The sequence below is a fragment of the Ostrinia nubilalis genome, chromosome 16 (genome assembly GCF_963855985.1).
Source record: "Ostrinia nubilalis chromosome 16, ilOstNubi1.1, whole genome shotgun sequence".
NCBI lineage: Eukaryota > Metazoa > Arthropoda > Insecta > Lepidoptera > Crambidae > Ostrinia > Ostrinia nubilalis.
Genome location: NC_087103.1, coordinates 9,651,964 through 9,678,480, shown reverse-complemented (window position 1 = coordinate 9,678,480; position 26,517 = coordinate 9,651,964). Strand labels below are relative to the sequence as shown.

Below are 26,517 nucleotides of genomic sequence, written 5' to 3'. Positions count from 1 at the left end.
ATCGATAGTTTATTCTTCACGAGCAACAATACTATCGATAGTATTGCCTCGTTTTGAGCTATCGATAGACTCGATAGTAGACTATCGATCGGCAACACTAGTATCGATACTTTAACACAGCGATACTATCAATTATCGATGGTTCCGCAATACTATTCTTATATTTATCGATAGTTTTATCAGAGCTGCAGCAGACCGAAATTGTTACTAAATAAGACCGAGCACGATACCTTGTACCTACCTATACCTATCGATAGAATAGGATCTTGTCTATAGAAGACATGTGAAACTGTCTCATAACAAAAAAACGCCAACTTGGAAAGGGAATAAAAATAGAAACAGTTTATTATAATTCAAAATGTTCCATGTAATAAATAAAGCGATAAATAAATTAACAATATAGACAGGCAATACGACGAATTTCACAGACTTTCACATCACTTGACACACACGCACAAAATTTAGTTCTTTGGAGTCTTCAGCAGGCCTAAACCGACATATCGCGCCATTACTCGTAGATACGAGGGGTTCAGTTTCTTCCTCTTTTCCAAGAGAGACTTCAGAAGTTTTTCAGACGCCTCATTGAAGGGCTTTTGGTAATCTGAAGCCTGGAAATAAAAACGTAATAAGTACGGGCTCATCAAAGTTCTCCCGTGTTTTTTGTCCCTAGTCCCTACTTCTTATCCAAAGCAAAAAACACACACAGTTGCGGTAAGGCCTGGTTCAGACACGCGCGGTTTCTGGGTGGTTCTCCCACGGTTTCCACGTCCCTATTCCGGCATTCATGATGCATAGCAACTCGAAACTTACAAAATCACACCTCCGTGAACGCGGGTCCTGCGTACCTACTGCCTCAGTGTGTTTTACGCGATACTCCGTTGGCCTACTCACTCAACTCAAATCGTGCTACAGCTACCGACGAAACTCACCGTTGTCTTCGCAATCCAATACAATTCTTCCAGAAGATTGTCATGGTTCTCTATCGACTCATTTATGTATGAGATTCCGTCATACTGCAAATACAAAAAAGAAAATAAAATGACGGTAGCCGAAGAAAATCTTTCCCGCGCTAGTAGATGTACTTATTTTATCAACCTGATTTACCTGTGAAAATTTATTGAAATGCTCTCTTTCTATGACTTCTATTTCCATGTCCAGCTCAGAAGCTCGTGTTATCCTGTTAACAGCTATGCCCTGCAGCAGTATCGGTCGGAATCTCACCAAGTTGGGCGTATCCTTTTTATTGGTCAACAAGAGAATCAACATCGCTTGCCTTTGACTTATCTCTGTGATCCAGTTTTTCATCTGCAATAGATTAAACATGTAATATTTTTTCTTATCGTTCCATGGAAATTGATTAAATTCGAAGCTAGGGTACTTACCTCGATTATTGAAGATAGTATCTTCTTTCCACTAAACCCATCAAATACACTGGATAATATTTTGCCAGATCCTAGAGCTTGGAAAAAATCATCTAAGTTAATAATCTTACTCAATGAAGTACTGAACCTCTCCCCCGATATGTTGGACGTGGATTTGCATTTTTTGTAGAGTTTTACATAACTTTTCTTCTTAGTTTTGCCCTGCAAAGTTTGGTTTTGGGCCTTTTTAATCGAAATATCGTTTTCGGTGTTATGTTTGTATTCTATAGCTTTGAGCGGAATTGCGTCATTGTCACGTTTCATAAATCCATTGTAAAGTGAATCAATTTTAATATTTCCAATAACTGTAGACGTTCCATCTCTTTTGGCTGCTTCGTAGTAATCCCTGTTACTTAAAGTAACTGTTATTTTGTTGTTATCTAAAGTCACGTCTAGTGGAATGTGAAATATTGAAATCCTAAACTGATAGTTATTATTATTTGGTTTCCATAAGTTATCAAGATTACTTGAATTGTTATAAAGAATCGCTTTTATCATCGGATTCCTTTCTCTGTACAAATCTAACGCTGTACAAGTATTAGTTTTTAATATTGCGTTTCCATCGTATGCCTTAGGGTATCCTAAGTCCGGTTTAGGAATCCTCAAGGGAAGAAGGTCAACGTTTAATGTGACCAATCGTTGAACCGACACTTCTTCCAACATGTCCTTTATGATTCGATCGTAACCAACTTTTGGAACATCAGGGTTCAGTCTTGCAGCTGTTTTCTTGTTCGCAAAGGAACCGTCCAATAAATTTGATAATATTGGTGACATTTTGGGGAACATTGGTGGTGGTAATGTTGCTTTAAAAATGTCTGGACTTTCGCAATGACTTAATTCAGATATCGTGTATAGAAGAGATTCATTCGGAAACTTTGCCGGAGGAAGAGGCGGTGGCTTGTTTGAATCTATGATGCTTCGTATTATTTTTGGCAGTAAGCTACAGATTTCTGCAGGTAGCATCGCGTTAACGATTGTTGTTTTGCACTTAAATATTTTTGTATGACTCTCTGTGATCGCCAGGGGCACAAAAGACGATGACGTTTGAATGGGGTGTATGTTTTCTGGGTCAGATGGTACAGCAACATCAAATTGAACCATTACGTTTGTCGTACAATACTTCACTGCCACTTCTTTCATATTCATGGTTTTTATTTCCAATGCAGGAAGACTATCGTCGAAACCTGGCAACGTTTCCAAATATTTGTTTTCTCCATATGGAGTAACTTCATTATCAACTGTTTTGTCTTCTTTTATCACCTCTTCATTCACACTAAAGTTTTTTCCTGACAAGATTGTCTGAATTGAAGCTTCTTTTAAATCTGCTATATAAATAATAAACAATGAACACTTTTAAAAATTAATATTGATCGACTTTACAATAGGATATTACTTACCTGTCTTTGGAATCTTCTGTTGACACTTATTTTCCTGGTTATAATAAACACCGCTTCGAATTTTCTTTATGACAGTTTCAATGAATTCACTTGCCCATTTTGCTTTCGCCCAAGGTTGTCTGGATATTGGCATCTTCTTCGGATCAGGCCGTGCATTTACATTTAAGCTCCTAGACAAGTCTTGAGGCACGAAATACTTTATCAGTGTTTCCGTGCTTACATCAACTTTTTTGCTAGCATCTGATATCTTAGCTTCGATAGCATGAACATCATCGCTAAGATTTGAATCTCCGTGACCACTAATTTTATGTTTTTCATCAATATCTTTTGCTGACGTGTTCTTGTATAGAAGTTTTAACATTTTATCCTTTAATTGATGTATAGGTTTGGGTTTCTTAGTTTGCTGCGGTTTTACTTTAGTAATTTCATTTGGAGGTAAAGGACGTTTAGGATACTTCTTTTTATTTGATGCAGCTTCGACGTTTAAGCAATTTTTATCTTTTACAGCAGATTGCTTATTTACAGTCATCTCGTTCGATTTGCGCAAATTGTTTTTGCGATCAATCGCCTGGTGTTTGTTTCTCGGTGAAGTACTTTCTTCAAACTTATCGTCAGATTTTACTTTTTCCGGGCTGTGTCTTTTCAAATTAGTTGGTTCATACCAGTCCTGCATAAATGGCCAAATGGGCTGGTTTACAGTTTCCAAATGCAGAGGATCATTCATTATTTGAATCGAAGCTGATCCAAGTTGATCTTTTCCTAAGACAACTATTGGAAATTTCATATTAGCCAATCTTCTTTTAATTTCAGTCTGCGTCAATTTAGGCAATATTGTTGTACTTGGCATTGTTGTCGCTAAACGAGGTTTTCGTTTCAAAAATTCGTTTCTTTTGTTGTTCATCAAACTTTGACCTTTACTCAAAATAACTTTTGTTATTCCTTTTACTTGCTGTCCAGATTCATCTGAGGCTACTTTTGGTAATTTTTCATCATTATCTGCAATTAAAATTGAAAAATTTCTCTCAGTATTATAAAAAAAATAATTAATTAAACATTAAATTGCGCATGATACCTTTTCTGGCGGTGGTTATTCCAACTTTACTTGATTCTGAACACAAAGTGTAATCAAACTCATTTGCCCGATTCACAATAAAATTGATGCCATCTGACCTATCGCGATTTGCGGAGTTATTCAAGCGCTGCTTTCTAGGAGAAGAAGGTTTAGAATCCAAATGCATCCTAACGAGTGTTTCTGGGTTATCATAGTAGTTATTGTCTTTGAATTGACATTCATACTCTTTTGGCTCGAGAGTTTTGTTACAATCGTTAATAATTTTGTTGTGTGGTCCTTGCAATTCATTTTGCTCTTTATGCCCAATAGCTTTTACATTGTTCTTAGGATTCTTTCTATTCTGGTTTTTATTTGTGTTCGGTAACCGATTTTTAACTTTCACATTCTTCGTTTTTATGACGCTTTTCTCGAATTCTTTGCATATTTCACTAAATTCATCTTGCTTGTCGATTACAGTGATGCGATCGAAACTAGATGACTGAGAAAAGCTCCTTGGAGATTTACTATCTACTTCGAAGCTCGATATGTAAGCAAATTCCTCAGTACGACAGGTCTCAATCACTCTGAAAAATTATAAAATACTTATTATTGCCTGTAAAATTTTATCTAAGAACGGTGACCTCTTCCAATTGAATTGGATAATTGTTAATTTACCGAGTGTCTTTCCGATTATTGCGTCTCTTGTTCCTAATTTTCTTTTTCTTCGGCGAATGTATGCTGTCTTCTGAAATGGGAGGAGAAGGCCGAAACTGAAAGCGGTTGATGTTCCTTAGAACTGCCCAAACGTCGTGAGCATTAAATTCTTGTTCAGCTTGTGGTCCCTTTCCTCTACGGAATTTTCCAGACACACTTTTTCCATCACCAGTGAATTGATTTATCACATCCGTAGAACTGCAGTCAAGGTTTATGTTCATTTGCGAACAATAACGAGCATCTCTATCATAAAATTCGTAATCTTTATTTCGAACTTTAGCCTTTTTGTTTTGTGCCACAAAGCGCTTTTTTGCTTTCAGCTTTCGATTGTCATCACTCCCGTTGCAATATTCAGAATCGTTCATATCGCTCACCGTGCATGTTTGAGGAACTGCTGTTGGCGCATTCGGCAACGTCAGAACAGATTTCTTCACCTTTTTAATGCCCTTTTTCTGCGATTTGAACTCGTCTGAATTAGCTTTGTAAATATTTGCCGCTAATGGGAATGAAGACACAATATCTGATGCTTTCTTATGTTGGGAATAAAGTTTTTTCTCTGTTACTCTTGAAAGCAAGTGCACGCTATCGCCATTTAAATACGGCGATTTTAGATTACCTTTTTTCTTTGATTTGATACTTTTACTGTCGCTACTCGTGGTACTGTCGTCTGTGGCAATGCTCAACCTTACCAACTGACAAGAAGGTAAGGCACTTCCTCGTGGACTATTAGAGGAATACTTGTTATGAATTTTGTCACATTGTTTCTCAAACGAGTTAATTGCCATAGTAAAGAAGTAGTCAATGCTATAAATATCCTGAAAATATACATTTTCAATACATATAAAATCGGAGTAGCTCTTACTTATCAGCTGCAGCAGCTGAAGTGTCTAATAGCTATTCGATGTGTGTCCATCTACCTACGCAGAAAGATCGTTGGGGGATGTATTGTATCGACGTGACGTACTCTTTAATGGTATGGTCAGCAAGGTATGTTAAAAGCCGGAGGTGGTAGTGTCTGCATAGACGTCAGAAAGTATATTGGTAACTTTATGGTAACTTACCTTGTATAAAATTTAATTTCCTTCCACGATAATTTCGAATTGTGTCCTAACAAAGTAAAATCACTACATTGAAGTAGACTTAGAATTATTTTGCAATAAAACCTAAAAAATATCAGTATATTCCATTGACGTAATAAAAACGAATGTATTTTTCAGTGATTGACATTCCAATTAATTCCGATTCAGTTTTGTTATTAGTTTAAAAAAGTTCGATAACCCCGCCAGCCAGTAGAAGGCCTTGAAGAAACTACACTGCGCTAATTCGTAGGCTGTATAATCATAATTTTCTTGCATACATTTTTTTGTGACATTTATATGCCAAATACAGCTGATTTTGACATTAGCAACAAAAAGGACGTTTTCGTCGATCGATTTCAGAAAAATAAAGTTTTTGTGTTTGTTTCTTGGTGATTTGTGGCGCAATGTCTGAATCTGAGACTAAAGGAGAAATAATACAATATGTGCCATTCATGTCGTTTGTGCATCCATCTTTCTGGCACACGCTTACTGAAATGAAAATCGATGTTGATAAACTGAGTGAAAACACCAGACAAATATTTGGGCGTTTTACTTATCGAGACGATCTGGGGCCTGTTTTTGAAGTCGATGGGACCTCATTTAACAGGTATTGTCCTTGTGTCTTAATCTTTGTACTACTACTTAAATAAATTACTGCGTAATTCATACTTTCTACAGGAGTATAACTTTTTTATACATTTCCTCACTGCGAGTAACTTAATTTGCATATTTACGCACTAATTTATATAATGATAAGTGATCTAATTTATATCCAAGTTTCCATTCCACATAATGAATCTAATACATAAACTGAAGTTATATGATGATTATAGAATTTATAAATTTTAGGCACCCAGAGAAAGAGCAGTACTATGAGAGTGTAACTGGCAAGTTAATGAACAAAAACACAATTGAGGAGTTCAAAGCCATTGATAAAGCCGATCTGATAAATTCCATCGGAGAAATACTATGGGCTGATCTCAAGAAGGAGAAGAACTGGATTGTCAATCCTGGATCTCTACTTAACTTTGTTATTTTATCTTTTGCTGTAAGTTATCAAAAGTTTGAAATCTTTTTTGGCTGTGCCTTGCTCAGGTTATAGTAATAAAATCTTATACATCAACCTATTTGCACAATTTAGTCACTCAATAAAAAGTTTTACTGTAAATACCTAGATCTTTTCCAAATGATGTAACAAAAGCACTATGATACTTCCAACTTAACCAGCATACAAAAAGTATTATTTATAATTTTTTTGTATAATAATGACATTTTTACAATTTCAGGACTTGAAAAAATTCCATTACTTCTACTGGTTTGCATTCCCAGCCCCAAGCCAACCCACAGTGTACCTGCGTGAAAAAAGCAAGAGCATTGCAATACATTTCAGTAACAAGCAACTTGATTACCTCGCACATGCGTTTAAATCGTTAGACGACAGACAGAAATCCTTTTTCATTGTGACAAAAAACAATGATAATGTTGCAGTTCATAATTTATCGAAGCTGCTCAATCCGAATGACACTGTACAGAGCAAATTAGACGTTGATTTAAGCAACACATACTTTACATTCCTTGATTCAAGTAACGGGAGTAACCCCGGGTGGTCTCTAAGGCTTTTCTTAGCAGCCTTGTTTGACCATGTTCCGAGTCTTGCCTCTTCAGATATTCAAGTGATAGGATTGAGGTGCTCTCCAAATGGTGAAGTGGGAAACAGTCTTGTCTTCACTATAAAGGGATCACAGGTTTGTATTCCAATAAAACTTGTTTAGCTTTAAATGAAAATGTACTATGATATATTTTTCATAGGTATGATCTCTTCTATCCTGCTCCATAATTACCTATATTATTTAAGTTTCACCTTTTTTAAAACTTTTGAAGATTTTTTTAGGATCTCAAGTCAGTTGAAAGTGCAGGTTGGGTTGGCTGGGAAAGAAATGATAAAGGCAATTTTGGACCCAAACTTGCTAATATGTCAGCATCAATGGATCCGATTAAGTAAGTTTTGGTGGTGAGAAAGCCCAGAATTTTCTCGGATTTTGCTCAATTTTTTAATATTGTTTTTGACTCAATTTTTCTTTTTCCCAGATTAGCAGACACTTCATCAGATCTCAACATAAAACTCATGAAATGGCGATTGGTCCCAGACATCAATGTGGAAGTGATGAAAACTAACAAATGCCTGTTGCTTGGTGCTGGAACTCTGGGGTGTCATGTTGCGAGAAATTTATTGGTAAAATCGTAATTAAATTTAATTATGCAACCTAGCTTCTGCATGTGACTTATTTGAAAGAAAGAAAATATTTTTATTTAGTCCAAACATCCAACATATTTAATCACAAATGTTTGTGACTAAAGGCAAATGAGTAAATAATTTTCCATATCCATTTTTGGGATACATATGCCATTTGGGCATACTATATGCCTATTGCCTACATCTGTTCTGTCTAATAATAAGTACATAAACTTTCATCCATTTTTTATGAAAATGCCAGAAACTTAGAGACTATACGGCCTAAGCATGGCCTAGACTTGCGTTAGTTTGTGTTGAGCCCATAAGTATTATTGGTTGCAGGCTTGGGGGTTCCGCAACATAACGTTCATAGACAACGGGAAGGTATCGTACTCTAACCCAACACGTCAAGTCCTCTACAATTATGAGGACTGCCTTGGAGGAGGGAAGAGGAAGGCTGAAGCGGCTGCCGACAATTTGAAAGCAATTTTGCCCACTGTGGTAAGTAAATACAACCATGTCGAGTTAACTGCGCCCCTAGCGGCCGTGACGTCACATCGACGCTATAGTACGGGCGGGGCGAACGCACAGAAGTGTGCTCGTAAGTGCTAGGGAAAGTCGCATTCCAGCGAGCACAGTTAGTTTGATCGGGTTATGGACATTGCATTACATACTCACTTAACTCAAGAATATATCTCTTTTATAGGAATTAACTTACATTTATTCATATGATTCGTTCGGGCATTAATTTTTGCACTCCACTGGTCTTAGTTTAATAATAATAAACGCCTCGTAACTTAGCATTTTCGTCATAAGCTCGAGCAAAAAACTACTTGATTATACAAGCATACTAGTTTTAATTAATTATTGCATTAATTAACACCTTCCAGAAAAGCAGAGGCATCACTGCTCACATTCCAATGCCAGGCCACCCTGTAGGAGAGTCTTTGAAGGAGGAAACTATAGCTAATATTCAAAATATTACTCAAGCGATCGCAGAACATGACGTCATATTCCTTTTGTTGGATACTAGAGAAGCGAGGTGGTTGCCTACCCTTATAGCTGCACATTACAAGAAGGTAATTACGGAAATCCTACTAATATTATAAATGCGAAAGATTGGATGTCTGGATGTTTTTTACTCTTTCACGCAAAAACTACTGAACGGATTTTGATGTAACTGACCAGAATCAGATGAAACCAGAATAACATATAGGCTATAATTTATGATGATCTGTGACAAACTAAATTTCACGCGGGTAAAACCGCGGGCAAAAGCTAGTAATATCATAAAATAAAGTTCAGATACTGCACTTTTTAGCTGTAGTATGTATTGTAATTTAATGCTTTGTCACTTTTCATTCAATGTCGATTTTGCGTTGACGAAAAGATGGGACAAGACAGTATCTGCTCTGCAGGACTCAGATGCGCACCCTGATATAATCTTATCTACGAAATATATCGATTTTAGACGATAAGCCCATACATTTGTCATCTAAAATCGATGACAAGATTTTGTCGTGGCGAGTATCCTAGCCTTAGCTTACATCTCTCTTCTTGTTTTTCTTTCATAGATAGTGATAAACGCAGCGCTGGGTTTCGACAGTTACTTGGTGATGCGCCATGGCGTTGGCAAGGCCCCTGCCCCTGAAGATACTTCGATCAAAAAAGCCTTCATAGAAGGAGGACAGCTGGGCTGCTACTTCTGCAATGACGTCACTGCTCCAGGAAATGTAAGTAATTACATATAGCACATCAAGCTCAAAACTGTTGAGTCTTATGCAGTTGTAATAGAAGCGATTTTGCAGCGACAATGTTTCCGAGGTTATTTTATGTATAGTAGTACCCATATACCTGCTTAAATTGCAACTCGTCAGCACGTTAAACCGTAGATTTTTGTTGCAAATTCGCACTTATTAAAGTCCGATCGCCGAGCAGATAGAATTTCGTCCAATGAGCCCAAGCTATCCTTATCACTCGCGCGTAATTATAGATATTGCTGTCGCGACTGTGCGACGGGCGGCCGCAGTGAGTGTGCGAGCGCGACAGCAATATAATTAAACGCGAACGATAAGGATGGGGTCATTAGACGAAATTCTATCTGCTCGGCGACCGGACTTTACCACTTTATAAGACGCCGTCATCCGTATCAAAATGACGACTTTTTAGGATATTATTTCTACATGCGTTGTTTGTTACTAATTCCAGTCATTAAAAGACCGCACCCTAGACCAGCAGTGCACCGTGACGAGACCGGGCGTGGCCGCCATCGCCGGCGCTTTGGCAGTCGAAATACTCGTGGGATTGCTGCAGCACCCGCAAAGGTAGGCTAACGGACTAAATAATATCAGAGTAAATACAAATGAGTAGGTCATCTTCATAGAAACGCACCGAGCGCGGTTTTTTATGTGAGCGCGCCAATATACGTATGCGGCGCGCACGCACACTCTGGCAAAATTCGGCGCAACCACGACTGGCTCCCCGCTAAATTTTGTCAGTGTGGGCGTGCGCGCCGCATACGTGTTGGCGCGCTCACATACAAACCGCGCCCGTGCGTTTCTATGAAGATGACCTACTCATTTGTATTTACTCTGATAATATCCTATCTATCCTCGATTTACTGCATTACAGATAGATGTTCAGTTTGACCATAATGTTTGATAATGAAAACAAGATTCATACAATTCATGTCAAAAATTCGTGGATATTTTAGTGTTTTCTTCCCTTTCTTTCCTCATTTTTATTGCCGTAGTTTATGTCAAATCTCAATTTATTCTTTAGAGAAGAACCTTGTCGTCAAAGTTTTGTCTAAAAAAGGTTAGACGAAAGGACGTGTATTTCTATTTCAATAAATGAATTTATATTTACGCGCCATTTTCTTTCATTCAGGGTAGAGGCGCCAGCGTTATACAACGTGACAGGCGACGATGCGAGCGACCTGCCTTCAGAAACGCAAGGCGTCTTAGGCCACGTTCCGCATTCCATCCGAGGGTTCCTGCATTCGTACCAAACTGTAGTACCCACCTGTGCCAAGTTCAAACAATGTATAGCGTGCTCAGATGTCGTCCTAGACAAGTACAAGAATGAAGGCACAGAGTTCCTGCTAAATGTATTCAACAGCGGCAGCTATTTGGAAGATGTGACTGGACTTTCGCAGCTGCATTTAGCTGCGGAGATGACTGATGTAAGTTATTTATGCATTTATAAATAAAATTGAGCAGCCAAGAATTTCAAGCCTCAAACTTTTTGAAAGAACAAAAAATTTCACAAAAAAGCTCAACTAACTGAAAATAACATCGATAAAATATCGAAAAAATGGCTTCATTCAAACCTCGTTAAACAACAATTTAGGACAGCCTCAGCCTCAGTCCGTATAAATCTGATTTCAAGAGGACAGATGTAATACATTATTCATTGCTATTCTTCTTTTTTTCCAGGTACTAACCTTTTCTGATGACGGGGAAGACTAAATGAATCAATTTAATATATTTCTCAATCTCAAATCACTCTGGCTGCTATGTAATGTTGTGCTTTATTACTGTTATTATTATTATTACATGTTGCAAAATGGAAGCTTTATTTGTTGTGATATTTTAGCATAATCTCTTTCCTTTTTATATTTTTTGTATATCAATGTGTACAGTCAGCTTCAAAAGCGTTTGGAAAATAGGACCTAATAAAATGAATGTTACGATTACACCATTACTGCATTTAATGCTTCGATTTTTATCCTGACTGTATAGAAAATATTAAGTAATCAAGTGGTAATTGAAATAAAAATATTTTATGAATCTAGAATTATTGTATTTTTATTTTTACAATAGGTGTTTATTATTTTACTATCATCATAACGAAGAATAAGAGTAGGCGCACACCGTTGATTTTTCGTCGGCCGATAGTTTAGTCGGGCAGTTGATCAGTATGGGCAATTGGGCATGTATGGGAGTGCGCACACTACGCCGATTCGATTTGGCCGATTCTTCATACAATTTGAAATCGGGCACAACTATCGGCCAACTAAAAATCAACGGTGTGCGCTTACTCTAATTAATAAGACACTAAGGCTGAGTTGCACCATCTTACTTTAACTTTGACAAACGTCAAAAATCTGTCAAAGTCCATACAAAAAGCACCGGTTATCGTCAAAGTTAGGTGGTGCAACTCAGCCTAACACTGTAGAGTCAAGACAATGACGCGAACTATAGGTCTAGCGTTTAACTCGGTCAATGCCTGAGGTCTGGAAGCAGCACGAAAGAGTGTTTTTGAGACATCGAACGTCAGGTGAGACTCGCAGATTTGTATGTATAGATGACCCACGGTGAACTGTCCCGCCAAACTCAATGACAGGGGGGCGCTACCATCGTTCAACTATATGGTTTCCAACATGGCAAAAATCGGAACCAGCGATCCGGTATTGACGGTGGCGCCCCACTGTCAATGTCATGCATAGGACAGTTCAGTATTTTGGAACTATATGCTCTATCACGTCATAAATGTCAATGTCACCCCTCGTGCCGCTATAGATGAACTACACTGAAATGTCCCACCGACGACATTGACAGAAGGGCGCCACCATCTTCGTGCAACTATATGGTTTCCACCACATAGAGGTTTCCACCGTGGCAAAAGTCGGAACTAGCGATCCGCTATTGACGGTGGCCCCCTGTCAGTGTCAAATAAAGGACAGTTCAGTGTAGTTCATCTATACCATATAGTTCCAAAATACTGAACTGTCCTATCCATGAAATTGACAGTGGGGCGCCACCGTCAATACCGGATCGCTGGTTCCGATTTTTGCCATGTTAGAAAGAAACCATATAGTTGAACGATGGTAGCGCCCCCCTGTCATTGAGTTAGGTGGGACAGTTCAGCGTGGGTCATCTATACCTTAAGCACTGTGAGTTTAGCGCTAGACCTATAGTGAGCGGTAGGCTTATATTTATTTGCACTCAATAGAGAGTGGCGACACTAGATTAAGGTCCTATCATTCGCCAGTAGTGCCAAAAAGCAAACTTAAATACTATAGCCCCCTCATTGCATTGCATTGTTGAAATATTATGTGCTAGTATAGAAGATAATCTAAATAAATAAGACAGGAAATATTCTAAATAACAGTTTATTACACATTACATTTATCTACATAGTTCTAAGGATGCATATTCAGCGTGATTGCTGGAAGAGGAAACTTGTTTGGGTGTGAGATAAGTTTGACGGGCTTTGGGGGCCTGATCTTCCTTCCGTGGCGGCCATCTTTCCTTTTCCATAGACCAGATCGTGGGCGGTTTCCCAACCATCTGTTCCGTTGTGGTGACCCAATCGGGGTTCTGCCATGGTCCACATTAGACAGGCGACCTGAAAATATACAGATTAATTTTATCTGAATGCCACATAGATCGGTACATCAGGCGAACTTAATGTCATAAAGTTATCTACCAGTTAACATTTGAGTCAGTAGAAAAACACAGTGGGAACTTAACTTATTCCAAGGTTAAAGGGCACTAAAAAGGTTACTTATACAGAAGCTCAAAGTTGCACAGCGTGCTATGGAGAGGGCTATGCTCGGTGTTACGAACTAAAGTCGCTGACATAGCCCGACGGATTTTTAAGCTGAAGTGGCAATGGGCAGGGCACATAGTACGCAGAACTGACGGCCGATGGGGCAGCAAGGTTCTGGAGTGGAGGCCGCGTACCGGAAAACGCAGCGTGAGACGTCCACCCACAAGGTGGACCGACGATGTCATAAAGGTAGCAGGAAGGCGCTGGACGCAGGCTGCTACCAACCGGGCAACATGGAAAGTATTGGGGGAGGCCTATGTTCAGCAGTGGACGTCCTATGGCTGAGATGATGATGAAAAAGGTTAAAAACCTGATAATTATTTTAATACTTACCAACAACTGCCATGCAGTACTGACTGAAGCTGAAAGTACGTTTGGATGGCATTTGAACGATCACTCTATCGTCGACTTTTCTCAGAATTGTACCGTATGTCCCAGCTGCATGAATGTAAAGGCCTCCAAGCCCTGAAAAGGTAAGAAGAGACGAAGATAAATTTTAATGGTATTCTTTTCTACTGTGCAAATATTCCTTCAAATTAGTGTTGTAGCTGTTCAAGAACCAGCAAATTGAGACAATAGAAATCAATTGTTATTGTGGGCTCAATATGCTACCACTTAAGAGTTCCATGAGTTATGTGTTGCTTTTGTGCACAAGCTTTGTAGAGTGTTGAAACATTAGAAGAAGAATGCAATTTGAGGTAACAGAAAAGTGATAAGTACCTGGTTCTTTCTCAACACAATGGACTACAGTTCCAGTTGGTAATGCACCTAATAAATAGGCATCTCCTTCGTTTGCACGTACTGAAACAATACATTAGTTTATTTAAAAATATAGTTCACATTTCTTTGTAACATGGACAATACAGTTTTTAAAATATAGTTGTTTAATGAATTGAAAACTTCATTCAAGGTTATTTTTCATACCAGGAATTCTTGGCAGGTCACGTGATGTTTTCAAGATGTCTCCTGCTTTCATGTTCTCGGTTGCTAGAATGTATTTCAGTTTATCACCCACAGCTACTAAGGCAATGTGCGCCGTTCTGCATCCGTCTTCCATCACCTGCAAGAGAATATAATATTTATATTTCATTTTAACCATATAAACTTTCATCATGCAATACCAGCTCTCACAATGCAATCTATAGTTTAACAGATATATTATAAGAAATGTTTTTCATAATTTATATGTTGTGAGAGAAATAAATAAATTATTATTATTATATAATCACTTATTTTTGTTATTATTATATCATCATTAGGTCATTTAATTTGCCACTTCAATTGCTTTCTAATTAGCCAGAGGCAAATTGAGTATTTAACTTACACTTCTTAAGCTTTTACTACACCAATATTAATTTTATCTCTTCACAATTGCCAAAGAAAAATGATAAATAGTAATTAATAAAATTAAATGTTATCTTAGTAACTATTTTTAGAAGTAAGTGCAAGCTATTTATTGGAAGCAATTTTTTTTCTCATCAGTTTATGCTTTTGAAATGTAAAATTATTGAGTTTTAACTCCAGTAGTATATGAATTTAATTAAATAGCTTTTAATATTAGAAATAAAAATATTTAATTATAAACTTGATATGGCTGCCACAGAATACCAGTGTTTTACTCTAGGTCTTGACCTAGGGCATAGCACATGCTGAGTGGCTGCCATTTTAGTTCAAATTTAACTACATAAATAAGTAATTATATTGTTGTAAGTAGTCTAAGGATGTTTGGACTAAATAAAAATATTTTTCTTTCTTTCTTGCAAAAATAAATCTTTTAGATAGGTATATTAACAACAAAATATACTATATAAATAATAGATATATCTAAGCATACCTGAATGACTTTTTCTTCTTGTGGTGGCCCTTCTTTTGGTCCATCCCGGACCCAATCTATCCAGTGATACTTGTGTTTTATACCTCCGCCTATACCTTTGGCCACTAACCTGCCTACAAGGAAATATTCAAATTACTTCACCATCTAGTATTTAATGTAATTTTGGAAATATACTAACAATGATTCTAAAATTGGTTCAATCAATTCAACTACATAATTAATATTTTCTACAAAAAGTAATTAATAATAACATAAAATAAATGCACAATAGGTAGTAAGAAGAGTTTGCACTTCTCTAAAATAAGCTTTTTAATGGGCTAATAATTAAAATAGTAGTAGGTATTTATTTTTAACAATATTTACCTGTCTCAGGGTCTCGTCCAGCTAAGTTAGTAACAGCTAGAGGTTTAACTGTATACTCTTCAGGGAAATGCACAATACGCCTGTACGCTTTGCCAAAACCTGGTTTTGGTTTTTGAAGAGTTGGTTTGCTCGCAAAATTGGTAGCACATACATGAATGGCTCTTCTATTGACTAATGTTGGTACTATGGTTAATTTAGAAAACAGTCTATTCAGTGCCATGATTAGCCCTTATCAGGCTTAATTAAAGGCAATTTATTATTACTTTTCGTAAGTGCAAAGTTAACCTATAAAAATGTTTACAGCTGATCTCTGAAATTATTTGACATTTATTTCAAAACTTTGCTCTATTGATAGGGGACGACCAATTTTCAGCTAAAGTACCGAGTTGAAAGAGAGTTGATAAAGACAAAGGTATAAAACAGGAACACAACTTTGACAGCGACTATTCCATATCTGTGGACTATTCCATTATAAAAAAAATAGGCAATGAAGTCATAGTGAAGGGCAGTGCCATTGTATTCAATTTGTTTATAATTATTCAATTGATTCTTATGAATTTGAGAAATAATTATTTATAGTCGTTTGTAATCATATCGTCATCGTCGTTCGTAATAATAATAGGAATAAAAATAGGCAAATAAATCATACGTTACGTGAAAGAGAGAGGACAACAATGATGATCCAGCCATTGCTGAGTGATTCGAACGGCGTCAAATAATTGATTCTTTTAATATCATAATTACTTAATAATTATTTAAACAATATCTATAGTATTATTTAAATTTATTAAGTTTAATTAATTTATAAAAATTAAATAGAATATTAAAATAAATTAATCTTTTAATTTAGGCTCAATAATCAATTCGCCAAAGCTATTTTTAAAAAGTTAGTAATGTCCAAATCAGAGTTGCCAATCTATGAAGAAATCCCCAAACTGCGGGGAAAGCGAAACTGATTGCGGAATGTGTGGGGAGAGCTTCAATTTGGGGGAAATGCTGAGATTTTAAGTATGAACGCAAATAAGCGATATAATATAAAATTTCTCTCAGTCTTGATTGATTTTTTACAATTCATTACTCAAAACGGGAATTTATATTTATAGTTAGCCATTTTTAACGAATTCTATTTTTCCTTTCCCCATTGTAGGGTATTTCAAAAATGTGTTTATTGGGATTTTAGTATATCACTGTCGGCAACCCTGGTCTAAACGCCCTCTAGCGGAAATTTTCTGACAAAATACATCGTGAATGTGGCGTGTGTTGTTTGGAATATTGTGAGTCGTAAATAAAATGCATTCTATGGATTACTAATTCTATTTGTAAGTGTACTTCTTGTGTGTTAAAACATTAATCCATTCAGAAGCCACCCGTGAATATCAAGAATTGGCCTCAGCAAGCCCTGTGAATTTGATATTTTGTCATATGTTGCACGCCTGTCTTGGGGTCTGGAAGAGGACAAAAAAAATAATCAGTAATTCCGATGCTAAATTGATAATGCAGTAAGTTTTTTATTGTTATTATTCAGTAATCTTGATCAGTGTAACGAATCAGGTAGTTGTTTACTTGAGATAATGCCCATCCTTGCCTTGAAGAACACAGGTTGGTTGGTGCTCCTTGAGACTAGAGTCGTAACCGTCAATATAAATAATGTCGAATGGGGATATTTTTTTATGATCCACTGTCCGTTTTGTTCACTTACACTGCAACTACCGTAAATATTGCACTGTATTGTATGTGAATGTTTTTATGTTACAGAAATAGACACAACCAGTCTTCCGGCACGATATTGCGCTTTCTCGTGACAATGCGGTGCCTTAAAAGTGAAAATATGTACTAAACTGTTCATCCCCAACTCTACATAATGGTCATTAGAGCTGAAACTGAATAATATCAAAATGAGTCACAATTTGGCTGGAATGCCATCATACAGGCTGCCAGGCCCGGGACTGGGGCCTCCAGACTTCAAGCCTCCAATGGACACGCCGACGCCTCCAGCATCAGCTCCTAGTAATCCAAAAAAGCGGAGAAAAACATCAAATGCTAATAATGCATTGACACCTCAACCTCCACCGACGGCTCAAGATCTTTTACCCCCACCCCTTACTGGATATGGCGATACTATTGTTGCCTCTAACCCATTCGATGATTCACCTTCAACTGTATCACACAACGGTCCAATGATGAATCAGAACGGACCCATGATGAGCCAGAATGGCCCAATGGGAATGATGGGTCCTATGCATAGTTTAGGGGGTCCTCCAATGAGACACATGAGTCCTTTGGCTCACAGTATGAGTCCTATGAACCAGCAAATGCCTCCAAGAGGAGGAATTAGCCCAATGGGAAACATGAGCCCAATGGGACATATGGGAGGCATGTCACCTATGGGTGGTCCAAATATGGGTATGAGTAATCACAGCATGGGCCCTGGAATGGGGCCTAACTCAAGATCTATGGGAAGTCCTATGAGTCCAATGAATTCCATGCCAATGGGCTCACCAATGTCTTCAGGGCCTATGGGTAGTCCTATGAATATGGGCTCTATGGCTGGAAGCCACATGGGTAATAGTCCTATGGGTCCCCCAATGCACAGTCCTCTCGGTGGTGGTTCTATGAACGGACCTATGAATGGCCCAATGGGTGGGGGTGGACCGGGAATGAATGTACCTCGAATGAATGGACCCATGGGGCCTAACTGTTCTAATGGATCTATGGGGCCAACTAGTTCTATAATGTCTTCTAATTCTATGCCAAGTGGTGGAATGGGTCCTGGTCATTGTGGTCCAATGAGACATGGTAGTCCGATGGGCTCAGCAATGGGGAGTGGGCCTATGGGTGGTAACGGACCTATGACATCAATGGGACCCGGGCCTCCGTATGGGGGTCACATGGGCCATGGAGGTCCTATGGGGATGGGTGGAAGTGGCTCAATGGGTCCTGGACCAGGAAATATGGGAAACTGTGGGCCCCTAGCAGGAATGAGTGGCATGGCCATGGGAGGCCCGGGAGGCCAAGGAGTGGGTCCAATGGGCCAAGGGATGGGCATGTTTGGGCCCAAGCCAATGCCCGTCAGTGCTGGGAAGGTGTACCCTCCAGATCAGCCGATGGTGTTCAATCCCCAGAACCCAAATGCGCCACCTATCTACCCATGTGGTGTGTGTCACAAGGAAGTACACGATAATGATCAAGCAATATTATGTGAATCTGGGTGCAATTTTTGGTTTCATAGGTAAGTTAAATTGTATTTTATTGATTTACAATTAAAATTTTAAATATTTACAATATCAATAATAATAGTATATTACTAAACATATTACATAATATGCTATCATTAAATTAAATGATAATTAGCTTCCAAACATTCCGTGCTTAAAACTATTTTAATGATGTATATGAATAATAATGTGATTATAGTAATAGGAAAACCTATTCCTTTAATTGAAACTTCACCAATTATAACTTGAATGTTTACAGGGGCTGCACCGGGCTAACGGAGCCAGCGTTCCAGTTACTCACGGCTGAGGTGTATGCGGAGTGGGTGTGTGACAAGTGCCTGCACTCTAAGAATATTCCTCTGGTGAAGTTTAAGCCATAGCGCTACGCCGCGCCCCCCTCCCCCCTTCTATTGCCACCTATTTGAGTTGCATCCCTCCTATAGGCTAACGGCATAATGGGACATACAGGTACGTTGTTAAACCTTAACTCCTGACAATTGCCTTGTCAAGTCCCAGTGCCTAGCAGTAAGCTCATCACAAATATTTATTTCACATCATTTCTATCGAGGACTAAGCGTGAGCAAACTAAATGTATTGATCTTGGGCATGAATTTGGTTTGTCAGTAGTCTTACTAAGAAAGATCTCATGGATAGGTAGTTACATAAAATTAAGAATGTGAATTGAGTAAAGACTAATTGGGTTAAACAAAAAACACTTAATTTCTAGCCGAAGTATTCAGTTGAATGGAAAGAAATGATTCGTGAAATTGCAGACGGTCCTGTTTATGTCTAGTCTGTTATGATTGTCGTTTTATTTATTTTTAAACTTATATTATAAGGGTATCACGTCGAGATGCAATTAGTATGGAATATTCATTGCACGTGTTCCTGCATTAGGCATATCTGTCAAAGCAATTCAATGTGATTTTTCTGTAGGAAAATGTTGCCAGCACATAGACATTAAACTCGAAGTGTAAGCAATTTGATGGCTGCCCAAGGAGTTCTGACTGTTGTGTCGCTTTAGTCTCTGTGCATATTGTAAATAAATCTTAGGTAAGTATAAGTCTATAAAACACTTTCCGCCTTATGGTGACCTATATGTGTACAGTCGAGTTTTATTTTGAACAAAGTACGCATAAGGCCCTGCGTAGGGCCCACTTACTGCCATTCTGGTCGCGCCTCAGCTTAAATAGGATACATAAGTTGAACCCATTACTTGAGACGGAAAGGATCCAGGCGACCTTAGTCTTACAGTAAATGATGATTTAAACGTACTTATACTTCGGTGCCCTTATTTGCATGTAACAATACGCGCATTATTTTTACATACGTGTAAATACAATGAATCCATACGCTTTGTTAAAAATAAGAGTGTTAATGTGTTTGTCAATTTTTTAACTTTTGGAGATTTTTAAATCATAGACATGTAACAATTTAAGGTTTGTAAATAAATATTTAGATATTAGTGAAATGAGATTATACTAATGACCGATTGGCTCCAGTTGATGGCGCGGTTGTGACTTAATTTGTGTGTAGACTTCAGCTAGTTTTGTTTTTATTTACACCAAAATGTCTAATCTCTGGAGCCAGTTGTAATAATCTTTCAAAGAACTCAGTCAGCTATTGTATAGAGATACAATTATAAGAAAGAAAGAATCATTGGTATTCTTATTGGATTTTAAAATATTATTTTTATGTACTGCAGACAGGATGAATCATGTAAAATATAATATTTTCTTACAAACATGACATTAAAATTGCCAGATTTAATAAGAAAATATATGAGTGCAATGTGCAGCACTTTTAATATTAAAACAATTCTCGTCATAGGTACCTATAAAATTTATATTTGTTCAACTTAAAGCCACCGAAACAACCTAAGTAAATAAGTTAGGATAATGATTCATCCTGTAAAATTAACTCATAATTATTTTCCTACACTTCCCAAATAATTTATAACTTTATTACTAATAATATTATTATTATTTATATAAATAGAGTACTTATATTGACCATGTAAGAAGAGTACATGTTAAACCGAAAACACGCACATTGACTTAATAAGATTTTATGTCCATAGCATTATTTTTTATTGAATACAATTTTTGCAATAATTTTACAGACATGTTTGTACTTACTCATTTTTTAAATCATATTATATAACATTATATATATTTATAATGTTTAAATTCAATATTTTGAATGATCAAGGATTCTCAATGGACCTATAATAGTTAAAATGGAGTTGTTGTTGCATACTGTAACAGTGTGAGGTTTTTACTGTTTATTGAAGTAGATAAGTAATTTGTACTATGGTAAGGCACCACGCATATAATTTTGTTACATAAAATCAACCAGTGGAGTTGATGGTGATGAGATTTTAACTTGTTTTTTAAGAATTTGATTGAAAAGTGTCAAAATGTGTAGATCAATCTATCTTATTCTTGCCTTATCGTGCACACGGTAACTCACTATGTTAATTTTATGTTATTTAGAAACAAAATAAATATGACGGCAGAATTTAAATTTGAATCAGACACAATCACTGTAACTAAATATTTTAGCTATTTAAGAAGGTCTGGGTTAAAAACGATGTTCAAGTAAGTAAAGATGATGCTTTAGAATAATGTTGTGATAGTTTTTATGTGATACTCATAGTCCAGGATTGGCTTAGATTCACCTAAATTCTAAATCCGAAGCAATAGTAAACTGGTTTCAAGTATCACATTAATTGAATATTTAATTACTACCGACTGTCTTACGGTTACTGCAACGCACGCAGTGTGCAACCCAAAGTGCTGCGGTTGCGGGTTCGATAGCTGAGGGAAAATGTAGTGATGGCACAAGCAATCAAGGTCATGGGTGTATTTATATACCAAACTTTTAACTAGGTAAATTGGTGCGATAGTTGGAACCATTTATTTATTATTATTTTAATTCAGTCAGTCCTTTGCTATCAGTAATATGTATCGTAAAATGAGTAGAATCCCCAAATCTTACCAACCCTTTAAACCATTTGCGGTACTTATAAAACCACATTATGTATCACGAACATTACAACTACGAGTCATGATTCAGATTTTGTTTCTTTTCTACTTACGAAGCATCCTATAGTCCTGTCTTCCTTGTAAGAAAGTGAAGTAATAAGTAATATCAGTGAACAGTGACCACAATAACCACTGGCATAGATAGTGCATATTTAGTTGTTTACATTTTGCTACTTATGCCCTCTGATAATGTGACTGATTCTGTGTGCAAACTGTTTGCCCTTTTATTCATCATTTTTGTTAGTTCCATACCATGACATAATGTTGAAAAGTATTGGAAAAGTGTACTCTAGGGCGCGTACAGTTTTGGTACGCCCATATCGTGTGTTATAAAAATTCAAAAATCAATAAATTGCCTATCATTTTGTAAATATATTTTATTTGGATCTACGAATAATTGTACAGTAATATTTAAAATAGAATTTTATCTAGGGTATTCGGCCATGAATATAATAATAATCGAAGCCGCTAGAACATCACAATTAGTTCACGGGAGACTGCTGCTATTGTATATTAATTTCATTTGTAAATGTTACTTACGTGTTACTTATATCGGCGAGAATGATAGCAAGTTGTATTTAAGAATATTTTATGAAGTCTAATAGAACGACATCAGTGGTCTTAAACTTGTGCATAGTTTATTTTGTATTATGTGAATAAATAACAAGCAATAATAAAATTGTTATCAAGGAAATCAATTTTTATTATAAACTAACAGTCCCCCCTATTCATAGATCTAACTTAAGAAATAGTCAGGAATACTAATTGTATTTATTATTTGTTAATTCTAGGCACTGCCCATGAAACCTAATATTCCTTTTATACAGGAAAAAAGTATAAAATGTGTAGGTAAAAGTAAAAGATATAGTTTGCATTTTGAGTATCATTTTATTGACTGTAATTATGGCATACATTTCATACTAAACCTATGTTACAGAAATGTTAAAATAAAGTTTAAATTTAAAATTATGGTCATACAAAAAATACTTCAGTATTATTTGAAGATAGGAGATGAAAATCCTCGCATTTCCGAGTTCATATAATGGGCGACAATAATTGTGCATAAATATTGTAAGCATCCATTTATTTTTCTTCTCAGAGATAAGTTTAATGTGTAATCATTGTTTCACCCATAAAACTAAGATATGGAGAAAACGAATAACTTACTAAGCCCATTTGAAAGGTTCCAACAGTTCGCTAAAAAATATTCTTTCGCACGCCACTCAGATTTTGAACTTTAATCACAACAAATCAGGCAATTTCATCACTTGAAATCGCAAATGTATTGTTTTAAATACAAAGTTTAAATGGAAAATATTTTTTCATAGAAACAATCAAAGTTGATAAATCCCTGTGCCCAAGCTCAGTCATTTGATATGTTTCAATATAACTGAAACTTTGTACTTCTAGAAATTGATTTACATCAAATGGTACTTTTCTGACTTTTCATGGGATTAATCATAAAATTATCAAACAGATCATACCTACATTGGTATTGTATCTTGAAATGTAACAGTGAGAGTAATTAATTAATGATATAATGAATTAATGATACATTTTAATTATCTATTTAAAATACTGTTATTCTATGGCAGGCTGTACATACATTCATTCTAACACCACTCTCAAAGTTACACATTAATAATCTACTTTTGTGCTTATCAAGTCTTTCATAATGTTATCATAATTAATAATCTAAGATAATCTTAAATATAATGTTTTAACAACTATGATAAAACAATTACAATGTTTTTGGGGCAAACATTACATACGATTACTAGATACATCGTGTAAAATGAAATAAGTCAGGTCACCTGGAGAGGTGATGTAATAAAAAAATCAAAATGCAATTTGAAACAAATACATTGATTATGATGGGCAGCAGATAATTGACTAACCCCCAAATCAAAATATACTTTTCTTAACAATAGCAAACAATGATTATCTCTCTTAAATATTAGAATAATAAAAAAGCTTTATTTAATCAAACAAAAAGTGAAAAATATTATGTAAAAAGTGAATTTATACATTAAAAATACTGTATGTATTAAAAAGGGGTTAGTGTTTTATAAAAATTGTCTTATCACAGCTATTTGTTTGTAGTTACAGAATAGTTATATTCTTAAAATTAACCGTAATCAGTGCCAAATGTAGTCAATCCTTTATTTTGTATGGCAAATGAAACAGCAGCATCCATAAAATCAAAGTGATTCTCAGCATTATTGTACTCACCATCAGATTGCATATAATTTTCATGGGGGCAAACATTGTCATTAAAGTTGTGAAATGAGTTTGAGGACTCAGGGAAAAATGGAAATGGTGCTGTATCATTGCTTTCATTTTTCTTCTGACTGTCTTCATATAACCATGATAAATCATGGGCTGTTTCAGCAGCAGCAAATTGATGTGTAACATTGTCAATTATTTCTGGACTGCTGGGTGGAGAAGGAAATTCACTTGGTCTATGTTCCGAGTAGAAGGGATTTTCTCTGCCTGAATGAGTTTGACTGTTGCTACTAGATCCTGATGCATTTTGAAGTCCATGTGCTGATATGGCCATAAGTATGCCTTCATTTTCAATAGAATTGTCTCCAGGTAAATTATTGATGAACTCTGCAACATCTAGTGCAAGAAACCTCGACTCGTTCATGTTAGGTGGCAGCGGTGGATGGAGCCATGAGTCTAACACACGATTTATGGTGTTGTCCACAAAACCTTTAGCCATCTGAAACAAATGTAAGTATAATTAAATTGTTTGCAGGTTATTTCACTAAAAACACTTAAGACACCAAAGTGGATGTATTGTCTCTATTTGTTGGTGCACAAGTGGTTGAATAAGTATTATTTACCTGTCTAGCTTGCCATCTAGCTATACACTGATCTTCACAGTAGCTATTAGAAACAACCATGGACCTGGGTGCTACAACATGATTGTTAGCTCCAGAAGTGGACTGCAGTGCATTTTGGTACCTATTATTGTCATATGAGCTCACATATCTCGGATATTGCAGCGTTTCGGGAGTCACACTTGCACTTGGCGTGAGCAGTGATTTGTCAGAGTCGGTTATCACAGAATCTAAAGTATTGAAATCTTGCTTCAAAAGGTAGTCTCCCAATATCTCTAAATTCTGCTCAGTGTTACCTACTAAGGCATTAGAGTTAGTAATGGTCTCCGAGGAGGGTCCTGCCCTCTCAGATTCGTTGTTTAGCACCGCAGAAGACTTATTTGATTCGTTTTTCAAGTGATATTTGCCTTTAACTTGCCACGCAAAACGTGCTTTCTTGAGTGGGCGCTCCGATCCAGTTGAACCGTCGCCATTTTCTTGTCGCTTCGAGGATGACTCTCCATTGGAATCGGATATATTCATTTTAACTACGATTAAAGACTTCGGAAAATTTTTAGTTTTCCCAAAATTGTCATTAGTAAACAAACACTGACATCACTAATTAATAACATATGATTGAATGACAAGTAGTAATTAGTGGTTTCTAACTAACTTTTCTACTGTATAGAAGAGAAAACATTTGTTTTTCAACTTTTTCTGCTTCCTCTAATACATATTTTGAGATTCTATTTAAATAATTGCAGAAAAAAATAATTTTATTTGATACTGCTGTCACTCACACACACACACTGACACACTATTTTTTCTTGCTTTTTTTCTGGAACATCTGTCTTGTCTATGCTTTTTTTCAATGGACTTCGAGTAATATGACTGGAGACGACTTTGCCAACCGGTTACCATACTCTTCAGTTACCGTTTCTACGAAAAATTAATAACCCCAGAGACCTTTAAATCAAAATAAAATCACAGGGCACAATGACTGTGTCTACTACAAATTATGACCATAAATGGTTTAATAAGACCATCTTTGTTTAAAAGTACCTACCTACCATGCATAATAATTGAAGGTAGATTGAATAACATTTGCTAAATAAATACCAAGAAAAGAGAATATGTACTACCCGTTCGCGCTAAGTTTGCCGGTCCGTGGAATGCGCGTCGCCTCCCCAACCGCGACTAAGTTAGGTAGTTATTAAACGCAATTAATTAGTTATTAAACGCAATTAATGTATCTTATTTTACGCAAATACACAATTTTTATCAATAATAATAAATAAAAAATATTCTAAATTATAGTTTGTTAAAGTTATAGACGCTTCCCTTCGAGTGACGTCATATCGCCAGCGGCAAACTTAAAGCGAACGGATAGTACCTGAAAGCATTATTGGCAAAATAATGGTCAAAACAATATTACATATTAAAAAATAATCTTCAACCCCTTCACCGGCCCACTCTCCACATCACACGGCATAGTGATCACCATGCACCATCGAAATTATAGAAAGTACTTACCTACAGTCAACAACACAATATTGTTGCAAAAGATTACAGCCCAATATGATGCAGAGGGTACCAATAACAATACTAACTGTTACATTTGTCGTTAAGTTCGGTTACATGTACATGCATGTCACGGGAGGCCGCTGGTGTAGGTAAAGGTACCCTATACATATACACCTACAGCCCGATCCATTCAGTGGTTTGGGCTGTGCGTTGATAAATCACTATGTCAGTCAGTCACCTTTGAGTTAAATATATTTA

At 36.5% G+C, this 26,517-nt stretch overlaps 5 protein-coding genes and 1 long non-coding RNA gene across 8 annotated transcripts in view; 3 read left to right on the top strand and 3 right to left on the bottom strand.

Moving 5' to 3' along the window:
- Positions 1-26,517, top strand: part of LOC135079366 (uncharacterized) — a 173,455-nt gene that overhangs the window by 101,256 nt on the left and 45,682 nt on the right. The gene's annotated exons all lie outside the window — the stretch shown is intronic.
- Positions 315-5,826, bottom strand: LOC135079357 (uncharacterized). 3 transcript variants are annotated; one of them, XM_063973998.1, is made up of 8 exons: positions 5,645-5,826; positions 4,545-5,398; positions 3,891-4,453; positions 2,819-3,814; positions 1,383-2,743; positions 1,105-1,305; positions 930-1,013; positions 315-608 (listed from the first exon to the last, which is right to left on the bottom strand). In XM_063973998.1, the coding sequence occupies exons 2-8, from the start codon at positions 5,366-5,368 to the stop codon at positions 462-464; spliced, it is 4,176 nt and encodes a 1,391-aa protein (XP_063830068.1). In that variant the 5' UTR covers positions 5,369-5,398; positions 5,645-5,826; the 3' UTR covers positions 315-461. The 3 variants fall into 3 exon arrangements, with proteins under 3 accessions (XP_063830068.1, XP_063830067.1, XP_063830069.1); XM_063973997.1 differs by having other exon boundaries at positions 1,383-2,746; positions 5,645-5,825; XM_063973999.1 differs by lacking the exon at positions 930-1,013 and having other exon boundaries at positions 1,383-2,746.
- LOC135079358 (ubiquitin-like modifier-activating enzyme ATG7) lies at positions 5,963-11,468 on the top strand. Its single transcript, XM_063974000.1, has 11 exons — positions 5,963-6,269; positions 6,512-6,710; positions 6,949-7,407; positions 7,554-7,660; positions 7,751-7,895; positions 8,238-8,396; positions 8,786-8,974; positions 9,470-9,628; positions 10,104-10,219; positions 10,785-11,079; positions 11,333-11,468. The coding sequence occupies exons 1-11, from the start codon at positions 6,067-6,069 to the stop codon at positions 11,363-11,365; spliced, it is 2,064 nt and encodes a 687-aa protein (XP_063830070.1). The 5' UTR covers positions 5,963-6,066; the 3' UTR covers positions 11,366-11,468.
- LOC135079139 (large ribosomal subunit protein uL2m) lies at positions 12,996-16,079 on the bottom strand. Its single transcript, XM_063973729.1, has 6 exons — positions 15,649-16,079; positions 15,286-15,398; positions 14,376-14,511; positions 14,172-14,252; positions 13,785-13,916; positions 12,996-13,247 (listed from the first exon to the last, which is right to left on the bottom strand). The coding sequence occupies exons 1-6, from the start codon at positions 15,866-15,868 to the stop codon at positions 13,042-13,044; spliced, it is 888 nt and encodes a 295-aa protein (XP_063829799.1). The 5' UTR covers positions 15,869-16,079; the 3' UTR covers positions 12,996-13,041.
- Positions 16,860-22,604, top strand: LOC135079365 (protein pygopus-like). Its single transcript, XM_063974008.1, has 3 exons — positions 16,860-17,147; positions 17,404-18,877; positions 19,123-22,604. Exons 2-3 carry the CDS (start codon positions 17,544-17,546, stop codon positions 19,241-19,243), a joined length of 1,455 nt encoding a protein of 484 aa, XP_063830078.1. The 5' UTR covers positions 16,860-17,147; positions 17,404-17,543; the 3' UTR covers positions 19,244-22,604.
- On the bottom strand, positions 22,766-25,537 carry LOC135079363 (uncharacterized). The gene is made up of 2 exons (XM_063974006.1): positions 24,760-25,537; positions 22,766-24,635 (listed from the first exon to the last, which is right to left on the bottom strand). Exons 1-2 carry the CDS (start codon positions 25,276-25,278, stop codon positions 24,039-24,041), a joined length of 1,116 nt encoding a protein of 371 aa, XP_063830076.1. The 5' UTR covers positions 25,279-25,537; the 3' UTR covers positions 22,766-24,038.

Bases quoted from the DNA above. Each gene is read 5' to 3' on its own strand.
- LOC135079357 (XM_063973997.1), bottom strand. From the start codon at position 5,368: ATGGCAATTAACTCGTTTGAGAAACAATGTGACAAAATTCATAACAAG. The intron at 3,815-3,890 runs GTATCATGCGCA...TTTTAATTGCAG, and splicing joins AATAACCACCGCCAGAAAAG to ATAATGATGAAAAATTACCA. The intron at 609-929 runs GTGAGTTTCGTC...TTTTATTTCCAG, and splicing joins ATTGGATTGCGAAGACAACG to GCTTCAGATTACCAAAAGCC.
- LOC135079358 (XM_063974000.1), top strand. From the start codon at position 6,067: ATGTCTGAATCTGAGACTAAAGGAGAAATAATACAATATGTGCCATTC. The intron at 8,975-9,469 runs GTAATTACGGAA...TTTCTTTCATAG, and splicing joins TAGCTGCACATTACAAGAAG to ATAGTGATAAACGCAGCGCT. The intron at 10,220-10,784 runs GTAGGCTAACGG...TCTTTCATTCAG, and splicing joins TTGCTGCAGCACCCGCAAAG to GGTAGAGGCGCCAGCGTTAT.
- LOC135079139 (XM_063973729.1), bottom strand. From the start codon at position 15,868: ATGGCACTGAATAGACTGTTTTCTAAATTAACCATAGTACCAACATTA. The intron at 14,512-15,285 runs GTATGCTTAGAT...ATTCTCTTGCAG, and splicing joins AAGAAGAAAAAGTCATTCAG to GTGATGGAAGACGGATGCAG. The intron at 14,253-14,375 runs GTATGAAAAATA...GTATTGTTTCAG, and splicing joins TGACCTGCCAAGAATTCCTG to TACGTGCAAACGAAGGAGAT.
- LOC135079365 (XM_063974008.1), top strand. From the start codon at position 17,544: ATGAGTCACAATTTGGCTGGAATGCCATCATACAGGCTGCCAGGCCCG. The intron at 18,878-19,122 runs GTAAGTTAAATT...GAATGTTTACAG, and splicing joins TGCAATTTTTGGTTTCATAG to GGGCTGCACCGGGCTAACGG.
- LOC135079363 (XM_063974006.1), bottom strand. From the start codon at position 25,278: ATGAATATATCCGATTCCAATGGAGAGTCATCCTCGAAGCGACAAGAA. The intron at 24,636-24,759 runs GTAAATAATACT...CATTTGTTTCAG, and splicing joins CTAGATGGCAAGCTAGACAG to ATGGCTAAAGGTTTTGTGGA.